Here is a 13,686-nt window from a genome sequence, read left to right on the forward strand (position 1 = left end):
TCAGTGTTCACAAAGCACTGATCATTTTCTTCCCCCAGCAAACTCAGAGCAGACTAATTGACTTAAGAGTCCACCCAGGTACTTCTATAGCACTAATTATGCTTTTCACCTTCTCACTCTGTGCAAGAAGAAAAATGCCTTGGTGTGTGGCACTGAGGAGAGGCAGACACAGCCTCACCCATCACTGGGTTTTCCTCTGAGAATAAAAGAAGTGAAATATTTCAGAGACCTGATCTGTTGGTGCTGCAGCTCTGTGCTGGTGTCTCAGCAGCACAGCAAAGGCCATCAAGGCCAGCAGCTTCTTGCTGTGAGGGCAAGAGCTTTCATCCTTCCCATTCATTCCTCTGGATTAAAAAAAAAACAAAAACAAAACCAAACAAACATTATGTCCTTCAGGTGGCCCCAAAAACTTTGCTTTTCTTGTCCTGCTTCTCCTTTTCATCCACCAGCCTAAAGATCTCTCTGCCCTGAATTCTTGTACTCTTGCAGAAGGCCAAGTGTTTTCTCAGTGTTCATTCCCTTGTTTTTTGTTCTCCCTCTCCCCAGATCAAGCATTTCCACCACTGACACCTTCTACAACATATTATCAGTGCAAGAATCTGCACAAAGGAGAATTTTGGGGCAATGTAAAACAAATGCAATATTAACATAAAGAACACAAAGACTCTGAGCACATGGTTTGTTTTCACATTTCTATCCTTAGGCCCCTACACTTCCCTACTTAGTTTTATCCCAGAGCACCTATAGCTTCCACATGGACATGCTGGGGACTAAGCATGTAACTTACTCTAAAGGCATGGTTTGTTTTTACTTCTTCCCTCTTTACATTTGATCTTTGGTCTGTCCATTCCTTTTTTTTTTTTTTTCCTCCTCCCTCCAGCTGCTCACAGGGGCCTGACTGAAGACAGGAAGAAAAATCTCAGTGAAAGAAACAGGATCAGGAGAAGCCTGAAAACAGGAGTTAATGAGGAAGAACTCAAATGGAGGGTCAGCCAAGCACTGAGGAGCTTTCTAGCTGGACCAGAACAATAGACTTTGATTCAAAGTAGAACTGGTGCCTCTGCACTGCTGGGAGGCGAATATTCAGGGAATATTGAGAGTAAGATGGCACAGCAGCAGATTAAAAACAAGTTGAAGCCAAATTTATCTTTTGTAAGTTCTCAGACCACTTGAGGGAAAGACCATAAGGACACTGTATAGTTGGGTAGATGGGGGAAGTGTGGTTTTATGTCTTCAAGAGCTTATTTCAGGGATTTCTCTCCAAGGATGCCAAGCTCAGCTCCAAGGTCAGCTCCTCAGAGCTGAGCACAGGTGCTGCAGGTGGGATGTGGTCCTGCTGACCACCTCCAGGGCACAGGCAGTGGCACACATGGACACCCTCTGATAATCCAAGTACAACCAGTGCAAAGGACTGACCCAAAAATGTTGATCTGGCTGCAGGTTGGGAACAGACCTGGAATGAGCCTCCTGGGACTCACTGGCAACACCAGAGATGTTCATTCTGCCATCAGCCACATCCCACTGAGCTCTTCAGGCTTTAAGGAGCTGCAGCAGCCTACAGTGACAGCAGGGTTCAGCTATACAACCCCAGGCTTCAACCTTGACCTCAGTCTGTGGCCAGTTATTGGGAATAAATCCTAAGTCTCTTCCCAAATCCACTTTCCTACAACAGCTGCAGCTCTAACACTGAGCACATTTGGGCTGGTTACAAACTGTGTCCTTCCACCTACTCCCCTCCACACCTATTCCTATTTAAACAGTTACTGGGGAGGAAAAAGAGAAAGGAAAGAAAGAAAAAGAAAATAATTAAAAAAAAAAAAAAAAAAAAAAAGTGAAGTTTCTGATTTTAAAGTTTGCATTTCCCAATAAGAGCCCTGCAGGTGGCTCCCACCATCAGGCAGCAGCAGAGCAGGCACAGGGAGGTTTTAAATCAAGGCAAAAAGACAGAACATAATGCTTCCAATTTACTTTCTTAAAATGGAATGTGCAAGCTAAAAAGCCATGAATAAGCACTCCTGAAGGCTGCAGCCACCGAAAAGAGATTTTTAAGCCATTCCTCCCCCCCCCCTTTATCTTGTCAAGGGAGTGTATTTTCATTGTGTTAGTATGGTAATTTAAATCATGCCAGGGCTGGGAGCATCCAGTGTAAATGTAAGTGGGTGAGGGTTTGAATGCCATCACTGCTGTGCAAATAACATCATCAGCTCATCAGCTGTGTCAGTAACATTGCAATTATGTAAGCAACTATTATTTCCACCCCGATATACCATATTAGAACTTATTTTGGAGGCTGGAGCTGACAGGTATTCTATAAAAACTAAAAGCACAAGAGCAGCTGAGCCATGGTTCAAAGGAGGAGCATCATTCCAGGGCTGTCTGGTGGCATCACCAGTGCTGGAACTGCTGGATAGTCCAAAAGAAGCTGCTGTAAAAATTGCTTTTCTGGTGCTCCCTTTGCCCTCACTCAACAGCCAACCCATCACACAGGACCCATTATCCTTTGAAAATGGGAAAGATTCCTTTTAGCTGCAGGAAAAAGTTCTGTAGGCAGTTTAATTTGGTCTGTGCAGAAGAGTCTTGGGGGTTTGATGTTTCTTTTGGCATGGCTAAGCCCCAGGACTGGAGCTTGGCTCTTGGTGAACACTCTTTCTGCCACTTCCCATGTGCTTTTGGTCAGATCAGTTATTTCCTAAGCTTTTAATTCAGCTTCTTAAAAATAAGGCTAGTACAGTGATTCTTTCATCTTCTGTGTGTATGGTGAGCACATCACAGCAGAGCTGGCCTGCAAGGCTTTCTTCAGAGAGGCCCAGCCTTGCTGTGCCCGTGTTGCAAACATCTCTTGGCAGCAGAGCATCAGAAGCCCACGAGCAAGAGTCCAGCAAGGTTCACCAGCATGGCAGAAAGCTCTTTTCCATGGCATCACACATGGTGCTACAAAAAGCCCAGCTCAGAATCACAGAATTATTGAGGCTGGAAAAGACCTCTGAGATCAACTCCAGCCTGTGACCAAACACTACAACATCAGCCAGACCATGGCACCAAGTGTCACATCCAGCCTTTCCTTAAACACCTCCAGAGATGGGGACTCCACCACTTCCCTGGGCAGCCCATCCCAATGCCTGACCACCCTCTCCGTGAGGAATTGCTTCCTGATATCCAACCTAAACCTCCCCTGGGGCAGCTTCAGGCCATGCCCTCTCCTCCTGCCCCTGGTAGCCTGGGAGAAGAGCCCGACCCCCACCTGACTACAACCTTCAAAAAGTGATGAAGTCCCCCCTGAGTCTCACCCTGGCCATGTTGCAGAGCAGACCCCATGGTCAGGGCTGAGGAGCATTTCAGCAACAGGAATGTTGCTGAATAAGTCTGGGAATAAATGGAACAAGAAGCCAGGCTGGGGCCAACTCCCAGTCAGCTGCTCTGTGTCGTGCCCAAAGAAGAAATGCTCCACTGAACAGGTCTCAGGATGATCAACTACAATTTTTTATTATTTATTTTTTAAATATTTCAACTTAAAATGCAATTGGAAGATTGAGTCTTTAGGTCGTGTTGCACAGGGTCTAGGTCCTGAGGTGCAAAGGGAGATGATTCTCATCTTCACCTCCCAAAAATGCTGCCAATCTCCAAAGCTGACAAAAGGCAAGAATAAAGGTAAAGCCTGGGCAGATAGAGACAGAAAATTCTGAATGCCTGGTATTTACAGAATACCTGTACACAGTCCTATTAATCCACATTTTGCAGTTGTTCTGAAATTACCTATGCAAGGAAGATGTGTCTATCTGAAATGGGCTCTTTATTAGAATAATTACATTTTTTATTTTGGGGTACACTGAGGTCATCTATTCTTTTACTGTATTCTCTAGTGTATTATATTCATAGGAAAACTTATTTATTCAGAACTTCATTTTGATTTAATAGAAAAATGGTTCTTGCCACAACAATGTGGAATACTCATTTTTCTCCTTGTGTCGATTTTTGGCATATAAATGCCAGAAGCCTCTGTTCTCTTCCCTTATCAAGAAAAAGTTGCCCGAGATTAATTTCCTCATCATTCCTTCCTTTTAAAGCTGCTGTTTTTCAATGCCATTTAAAGACAGAATTGTGATAAATTCCTGTTTTCAATGTACAGATTTCAATGAAAGAGTCTATTCCACAGCAGTAAAGTAATTGAATCCAAATGGAAAAGGACAAAAAAAAAATTACAATATCAGGTACTGCTACTCCAGCCAATTGCATGAGAGGTGCCTTCATGTATTTTTCTTTCTAATGACAATTAGCTTTGAAATAAACTAATTGCAAAAGTTTTTAAAGTTTTCTAGAAGGCAAGGGACAGGCTTCTGACACTACTTCTTTATAATTGCAGATTGGACTAATTGAAGACTACCTATACGAAGCAGAAGACAATTACTTAAAGAACAAAAGGCTGAGAAGAGATAAGATGGGAAAAATGAATATGAACAAGACTTGCAGAGTAACATTAGCACTTCTGAATGTGAAAACTCTCCCTCACCAGCCCTAAAGACCTGGCCACACACCGAACAGGAAAATTAGCAGTGTAGATATTTGATAGATAGGTCAAGAAAAGCCACCTTTCCACTTAATGAGCCTTGCCTTCCCTATGGGGTATCTTTAGCAAGACTCTCCTGTGCTTTGTTAGTCTTAACTGTCTGGAATAAATGTCTGTTTTAAATTGCCTTGTTTAAATAAACCAGTAACACCCAGCCAAAAAGAGGCTTGTACTTTCTGCTCTGAGAATATTCTGCATCCAAACTCTAAAAGATCCTCCTGGTTTGATTATCCCCCATGAAGCACAGAAAACAGGGATCTGTCCATCCTCAGCTAAGTCAAACTCAGCCTCACATAAACTTCTTTCCAGGTTCATGCCTTAAATAATGGATATTGGTACAATCTGTAGGTGAAATGGCCGTACAAGTGCAAGAAAGAGGAAGAAACAAAAAAAAGGACCCCAGCTGTTGTCCCATGGCTAAGAATGTGAAGTCCTTCATTCTCATCTGTGCCCTAAGGATGCTTTTTTAGCATTAGTTGGCAATTGTTTGGTTTAAAAAAAAAAACAAAACAAACATTTCAGGACAGAGAATATCTGCACCCCCTTCCTCCAGCACAGCACTCCAGGTGAAGGCTCAGCATCACACCTTGCACTCCCATGGCAGAAATCTCTCCTGTAGGCACATCCTGCCCCACCTGGGTCTTCAAGGTTCCCAAATCCCCCCCTGAGCCCTGCTGGCAGTGCACAAAACAATGAACCTACTTTTCAGTCCAGATCACCTCCTCAGATGATGTCTGCCAGGCAGCCCCAGCTGGTGTGGGCTGGCACATCCCTTTTGTTCCCTGTGTTTATTTTGCAAGAAAATCACCTCACCCTATAAAACCAGCATTCAGTCCACTACATTTTTGCATTCAAAGGTGACTTGAAAACAAAAGATAGAAAGAAAGGAAAAATCTGCCCCCCAGCTTTAAGATTTAATTAAAAATCCAATAACCTCAAAGGTATTTAGCCACTTACCTTCCTTTATTTATTTATAACAGATAGGAGTCTAAATCTAAATCCAGATTTCTAGCTGCAAGAGACTATCTTCCTAGGCTCTCATAGAATATTTTTTAAAACTAAAAAAGAACTGGCAAAAGCTTTGATAGTTCTTTGTTCATAGTAAATGGAATAAGCATAAAGAAATCTTTCTGAGAAAATCTGAGCTAGCTTGAGCTTCTTAAACACACAGAATAGAGAAACAAAGAATTATTGCCCTTTGGAGATGGCACTATTTTGCTATGAAATTGGTTTTGTCAGGTGAAGTTTTATGACACATAGTGGCAATCATCCATCTTTGATGAGCAGACACACACTAAATCAGAAAGACAGCTCCCCATGGACCACCCAGTCACAAGCAACACACAGCTTGGTAAATCATGGGGCTTTAAGCAAATACTCTTCATTGGATGCAGGCTGGCTTACAATCCTGCACAATTTAGCCCCAAATCCGGTGTTTTCATCACAAATAATGAACAAAATGCAGAGAACAGGTGATAGTCAGGGACAGAGAAGGCAACATTGCCAGGAAAAAACAGCTGTCAGTGCAACACGAGTGAGTTGATCCAAATGCTCTGAGGATGATGTCCCAGTCCCATGGCAGAGCTTTGTGAGAGCCCCAGGTCTGAGACAAGAGGTGACATTTCCCTTTTCAGCTATCAGGTAGGGTGGAAATCTTGGCTTGCACTGCAGATCAACACATCACAGAGAGAGAGAGGCCACAGCCCTAACCAATCTCTTTGGTGTCAGAAACATCTGGGCCAACACTTGGCCACAGAACCTTTAGCCTCCAGAAAGCCACAGACTACAAATAATTGTCAGGAGATCAAATCAGCTATGAAACAACACAAAGCAAATGTGAAAGAGCCTCTGTCATGGAGTAGGACCTTGCTGTTTCCCAAAAAAACCCAAAAACCCCACCCCTTTGTAATGCACAGATTCCCAAGCCTAAATCTGCATCCTATTTTATTCAGCACTCGTGAAGACTCAACTTCACTCCATGAATATACAGAATTTTGGCTGGATAATGGGTAAGAAAGGGACTGATACATGCAGTACAGTTTCTAAAGCATGGGATTCACTAGGATCTCTTACAAAAATTAAAACACAACGATAATTAACTTGCCTTCTGCAGAAATTGCTGGCTGAATTGTAATGGTTCTCTGGCCTCCTAAGTGGTGATTTCTATGGGGGATGACTTACACCACCACTCATCTCATTGAAGAAATATTATTACATTATAATATTGGACTTGAGTGGAAATACTGGACTTGATTCCTCATCTTCCATTAAAACCAGCCCAGCCCATGGTTACTGTGGCTACTTTATATCAGAAGGACACAGCTGAAACCACTCTCCAAGACTTCTACTTTCAGGTCACTGCTCTTTCCAAGCCTAGTTTCCAAATGAATGATAGAGGTTTGTTTTCCTCCATCACAGAATTGTATTGTCACAAAAATGATTTATCTGTTGACAGCTTGGTACACTGGCCCCAGGCAGCTGATGTCAGTTGAAACCACTCAATGAAAAGGAAAGAACACAACACCAATTTAAAAAAAGAGGAAATAAATTAAATAAAAAAAAAAAAAAAAAAAAAAAAAAAAAAAGGTATAAATACCCTCTCCCCTAAGACTGCCTTGTAACTCTTGTGCTTGCTGTCACAATCCTTGCTTCCTTGTAAATGCCAGAACTTCTGTACTAAGCCCTGGAAGGGATGAGGAGCAGAAGCAGAGGTAGGTGTTAGGTGTATGTTTACTCTTGGGTTTTAACTCTAATTCCAGCTCAGAGAAGGTATCTCAGACAGTGCTTGGTATTAAACACTTCTCTTTCACTATTTGTGAAGTTGCTTCTGTCAAAGCAGCACGATACCAACACTTGAAAAATACAAGGTTGTGATTTATTGTGATGGAGGATGGGTCTACAGCTGAAGTATTGCATTAAACACACCCCAGACAAAGATGAGATGCACTCATCACATCCAGGGGTAGGGATTAAATGAGGAGATGTCCCAGTGACATCCAAGAATAAAATACATACTTGGCTGTTGCTAATCTCCCTGTGTAGCCAATGAGAGGGAAAATGCTCAGACAAGGAGTTGAAGTGTCTTTGTCGTGCTCCTGTCCACTGTATCTCCTTCCACTGCTGTTTCACACCGAAGGGGAAGGAGAAAAGAATGGTTGCCTCAAGTCTGCCTTCCAATTAGACCATTGAGCCTGCAAGCTCCTGAGAACAAAGATTGTTTTACAGTCCACACAAGGTGGCCTCTTCAGAGTTAATGCCTCTAAATGAAACACCACTTAAAAAGAAGTCTCATAATAAGAAATCTATAGGCTAATGAGTTTATCGATACAGAAGACACCAGAAGGATATTAGGCACCATGCAATACTTCCAGAACCAAGTCTATGGTTAAAATTAGAATAATCTATATACATATGCACTGTATCCTACTTGCAAGCCAACTGAGAAGTAGCACAAATACAACCTGCTGCTTATTCACTGCCTGGATGGGATCACGCAGCTTTAATCTCAAACCCCAGAACAACTGCAGGCCACAGTTTTACATTTTTCCATTTGAACTACAATTATTGTCACAAAAGCCAATTTCACGTTGGGCTGTTTCTTGTTCTTGTTGCAATTCATCATGAGAAGACACGAGATCCAAGATACCTGGGCCAGGCATTGCCCATGAATAATACAGCACATTACTTTGACCTTTTCATCGGTTTGTTTTGTGGGGTGATTGGCCAACCATTCCTTCCCTCCCCCGTTAACCACCCCATTAACCTGGGAGGAAAAGGTGGAACAGGCAGACAATTAGCCAGCAGAATACTAAAAAGGTTAATACAGGAGCACCCAGCCCTGGCTTTCTTGAGCTTTAACGGGAATTAAGATTCTGCAATCTCCTTCAAAGTCTGCAGGGAAAAAATAAGAAACCACACAAGATGAACTTTGTTCTCATTTCAGAGTATAATCATGTAGTTCCTTTCAGATGTCACACTTGGACGATTCCAGTTTATGCGTGAATAAACCGAGAAGAATGTTTATTTTTACCCCTCTCAATATGGAGAATATTCAATTAGAGTGGTGAACTTTTTCTTTGAAGCTGGTCATTCTTGAGTAAAGGAAAATTGGAAAAAGTAGAGGCAAAAAAGCTCCAGACTGCAGGCTTCTTTAAAAAGGTCACGCTTGCTGCACTAACTACCCGAGCTGAGTCATTCCAGTCACTTCCCAGTTAAAGAGAAGAAATGGTGGAATTTTTTTCATCCAGTGGGCTGTCAGCAGCAGAAAGCTTTATCTCAGTATTCACGGAGACTGCCAGGGCAGGCAGCTCCCACGTGTCTCAGGCACAGGTAGAAAATGAGGCACAGGGGCTCTCGGTGGAGTTTCAGAGGTCCCTGCACTTCTGCAGTTAAAAGCAGCTGCTCCAAGCATCAGAAAACATTTTCTGAAGTCTTGTAGTCAAAAGACCTAACTTCAAGACTTCACAGGAATTTCAAAACTTCACCCCTTTTGCTAATAATTTTTTTTTTTTCACTATATTTCCTAAACATCACTCTGGTGGTTTGGTTACAGTGAGCTGGGACAGTTTGTTTTTCCCACCCTGTCATATTCCTGTCTTTCTCCAAATGTGTTCCCCTGGGTTGCTATTAATAGCAATTATAGGAAATACTTTAGATGGAAGAAGTGGGAGCAAAGGGAAAGGGACCTTTCCACTACCCATCAGGATGCCAAATTTTACATTGATTATTAATATTGACCATGGGAACGTGGAGTTGACTTCATTATCTCAGAGTAATAATAAAATCTCTATTTTGCCTAAGGTGACCAGTGGTACTCAGACAGGAAGAACCACTAGAATAGAAAAGATAAAGCTTTAAATTCTAAAAATGACTTTGTGGTTTCTCTCTGTAATGCATTCTAAGTCCAGGAGGGGCCATTAAGATCCCGTAGATGCTGAGGATTTTTACACTGTGTGTTTTGATCTATAGCATCTCAAGGAACATACTATTTCTTTTCACCTTTGCTCTTGAGCATTATCTTTGATGGATTTTACAGACTATGTATTGGACTATTCAAACACTTAGGGACATGCTCACAAACTGAAAGAGATTAGAGAAGCATAAGTTCCTTTCAGAGGTGCAGTTTTTCTTTTTGGGATAAAATTTTTCGTGTGTTTTTGTAACAACTGCAGTGATGGAAATCAGCCCAAAGCAAAGTTTATCAGGCTGCAATATCTCAAATATGTGAGTACCAAAAGCTCTGTAGCAATTTTAATGAGCCCTTATTCTTGATTTAAAGTGTGGAATAGAACAGAATATTTTGGGACATTAAAAGAGAAAAGTTACAGCAGTTACACCTTTTACCAGCTCTCCATAACTCTACTCACTGCCATTCAGAACCAGGAGAAGAGGAACTCCCAGCCCCAAAAGCTCATTTCTACTTATCACTATCACAAATTAACAGATATCACCTATTAGGAGAGGAGTAATCCTGCCAAGAACCAGATTAAATTCTGGTTTAGGTTGAATAGAAAAAGCAAATAAAGAGAAAGAAAAACTAGGACATGCACTAGAAGAAATGCAGGAGTGGCCTGGGTGACCTAGGGAGTACCTACAGCAGAGAATGAATTGTCCCCTCCTGCAGATAAAGGACTAAAAATCTTATTGTTCTTTGTGCTCACTAAATGAGAGCTGAGGCAATGGGTAAGAGAATGAGAATGCCAGAAAACATGCTGAGTTGTTATACTGCCTTCAACAGTTTCTCTCCAAAGCCTCCTTTATCAGCAGCACAGCAGCAACTTTATTTTTGAAATATATTTATCCACTGCTTTTGTTAAACGTGCCCCAAGAATTGTTTTCCAGAGGAAAGAGACCATCAGCTTTTACATATCAACAAACAAGCAGAGAGAAAGCTTTTCTTTCTTTTTTTTTTTAAGATACAAAGTGTTGTTTGGTGGGGTTTTGGTTTTTTGTTTTTTTTTTTGTGAGGGTAAAAGCTGGAGATGCATAAAACTGAATTCTGCCTTTTAATTAGCAATCAGCAATGATCTGTCATTCAGGGTTACTGTAATTCATGAACTGTTAAGTCAAAGCAAAAATGGCAAGTAATTAGACTGTATCCATTAGAGCTTCACTAGCACTCACTCATACTGTTAGGGTTTCCATTCAGGGAAGAAGTGGAAGTGTGAAACTCCTTAATATATTCAGCTTTTTAATTAGCAATCAGTGTGGATTTGTCAGCCATACCAACTTTAATGCATGAACCACTGAAACACAGAAAAATGACACATTTTCAAAATCATTTATGCTTATATTTACATTCCCTCCAGGCTGAAACATTGGAGAAACTACTGAAATCCCATCTTTGCCATCACAGAGCAGCAGCAAGCATACAGGAGCTTTAGACAAGGGATTACTGACTGACTGGGTAAAGACAGAAGCTGAATATTCATGAGAGGTAGTTAGTATCTACCAGCACTGACAAATAAACATTCCCCTTTTCAACCATACCTGAAACAAAACCTTCAGGAGCTCAGGTAACACAATTTACATTCCAGTCAATCCCATTTTAAAGAATCCATCATTAAACCAAGAGTGTGCTTACCAGGCTGTTGCACTTCCCTTGGTCTCCAGGATGAAGAATGAGATGGTGGTGGAGAAAAGCAGACAATCATCCTTTTTCCATCCTTTTTCCCATCTTCACAGGTGTCAAGGAAAACTGAGCTGGCCAGGCAGAAGCCAACCTGCTTCTGGGCTTTGGTAGGTGCAAGGTTTTATCACTCCCAAAATAGGATGGGCTTTGTAATGCTCCTGATAAGCTAAACAGCAAAAGCTGGGCTAACATTGGGTCAAAACCCACCTCCTTCTGCCTCAAGGCCCTCCAAGGAGAGGGGGAACAAGAGGTATCAATAGTTTTCCCTTTTCACCCATATTAAAATAAAAATCAGAACTTTTATTGCTCAATTTCCCTAATATAGAGTCCCCACACTAGGCCTCCCTACACAGGGTAAAAATAAACAGATACTTCACATCTCTTTATAAGCATCTTTTTTTCTGTACTTCACATATTTATATGTACAATAACTTGCTAAAACACCAGCCCAGCTCCCACTACTCTAGTCAGCCTCTACTTAAAGTCAGTGGTGTATGGATCAGCTGATAAAGGCACCAAGATAATTAAACTAATTACAATTTGCAGGTAGGGTGGTAATTGCTCTTCTAACTGCCTAAATTAGGCACACAAAAGCATGGCTGCATTTGTATAGGGGCTGACAGACTCCTCTGTGCCAGCTGAAAATTCCCCCCTAAATAGTGGTAATGTTCTTATCTAAAAATGACTTTTGTTTGCCTAAGGTCTGACAGAGTCACAACTATTTCACTAGATGTTTAATTAGTTTGTTTCCGTGGTGTTCTCATTTCCATTTCAGCTTTCCTCGCTGATGGGAGAGAGCAGGTTTCTGGCTCTTCCCTTAAAACCAGTCCCAAGGCAAAGAAGTGGCACCAGTTTTGCCTTCACCCTTCCAATGTCAGCTGCGGGGAGCAGGCAGCCAGCATTTGAAGCTCTCAAAGGCTTTTGTTTTTAAGTATATTCTAGCTAGCCCCTGTTTTCTCTCGGATTCCAGGCTTGCAGAAGTTGGAAACATCCATCTCACTGTGGAGTTTTCCGTCCCTATTTTTGCAACAGCCGCTATTTGTCTGCAAAATACAGGTCAAGCCAGCCCGAGGCATCTGCACCAGATTCACAAGCAAGTACCCTGAAGCAGCTGTAATCTCTCCACCTTTTCTCTTTGAACAAAAAACCCCAGGAATTCTTCAATACCTTGCTGCGAGTGGATGTTTATGAATTCCAGGTACATGTTTGTGAATGGCCAGATTGCTCCAACCTGAGAAGTTCCCAGGATTCAGCTGTCACCAAAAGGAGAAGAATGCTGCTCCAACTGCTGTCCAAACTTTCTCTGATCAACTCTGAATATTTCAGGGGGGATTTTCTAATTTTTTTAAGCAAGTAAACTATTGCTTCCTTGCATATAGGGCTGCCTCAGTACAAGCTTTAGCCTACCTACTCTCTCCCACAGCTCCACAGGCTTCAACACCAGTTCTACTAAAAACTGCTGAAGCACTATTCTGTATTTCAACCAGTAACAAAGATAGTTTGCTAACACAACATATAATTTTCTCCACGTGTTGCAGGGCATACTTAATAAGCTCCATGGCAATAGGGACACAGCACACCTACTCAGAGGAATTTTCTTCTTCCAAAACTTCAAGATTCACATACTAACAGGGGAAGTGAGCAAGAAAACTGAATTCTCCTTGAGAAAGTCTGGGAGATGTCCCCAACCAGCACCCATCCCACAGACCCCTCTTTCCTTTGGGAGCTGCTCTTCCATTTTGAAAGGCACCAATTTAGATCAGTTCAGAGTATTCTTGTAGCAATGAGCATGAGCCCATTGAACTGCTTTTATCCAGTTGGATTTCTGTAGAGAAAGTTGGGTTTTAAACAATCATATTTTGACTTCCTCTATAGAGAGTCCCATTTTAATAAATGAAAACAATTCTTCTGTATGCTGAGCAGGTGCTGACCAACACCTTAGCAGAGTGCTAAGCAAATGGGAGCTGGGTTAGAAATGTCCTCCTTATCCCAAAGATTGTTCCCTTAAAGAGCTGCAGCATAGGTCCTATAGTTCTACTGATAGTCTCAGTATAAAGGCTTAAAAAATTGTACGTAATACAACCAAGCTCCCTGAATTGAAATTAATAATTATTCAGATTTGAATTATCTGTATCATGACTGAAGCTAGGTGTGGTGTTACTCAACAAGGCACATAGAAGAGCAGCGAGATGATGAAGTATTATTGGTTTATTATGTAAATTACTATGTAAAATTCTGATTCTGAGAACCAGCCTCACCTGACATTTAAAAGAACATCAAGCAAACTACTCCTCAAAATTATGTACTAATTCTAATGCTACATGTGAACATAGTATTGGGAATGAAGGTGAGAGAAAACCTCTCATTTCTAAGTTGCTCTTTTTTTGCTTGTTTCTCTGTAACTTAGAAAGTTCACTTACTCCTCTATTCCTGTTATATCACATGCTCAAATTCCTTGTTGCTGTGTGACAGCTGTAAACCAGTAAGGACC

The 13,686-nt window shown here is 41.6% G+C and overlaps 1 protein-coding gene across 3 annotated transcripts in view; it reads left to right on the plus strand.

Moving 5' to 3' along the window:
* The window catches only part of SPATA16 (spermatogenesis associated 16), a 92,290-nt gene extending 87,564 nt beyond the window's left edge, over nucleotides 1–4,726 (plus strand). For all 3 annotated transcript variants that reach the window (XM_071752647.1, XM_071752650.1, XM_071752649.1), the window contains one exon: nucleotides 4,361–4,726. In XM_071752647.1, coding sequence (XP_071608748.1) covers nucleotides 4,361–4,516 — 156 coding nt within the window. In that variant the 3' untranslated portion in view covers nucleotides 4,517–4,726. The remainder of the gene's footprint in view (nucleotides 1–4,360) is intronic.
* The last annotated feature ends 8,960 nt before the right edge of the window (nucleotides 4,727–13,686 follow it).

The sequence above is a fragment of the Heliangelus exortis genome, chromosome 9 (genome assembly GCF_036169615.1).
Source record: "Heliangelus exortis chromosome 9, bHelExo1.hap1, whole genome shotgun sequence".
In the NCBI taxonomy this organism is placed as follows: Eukaryota; Metazoa; Chordata; class Aves; order Apodiformes; family Trochilidae; genus Heliangelus; species Heliangelus exortis.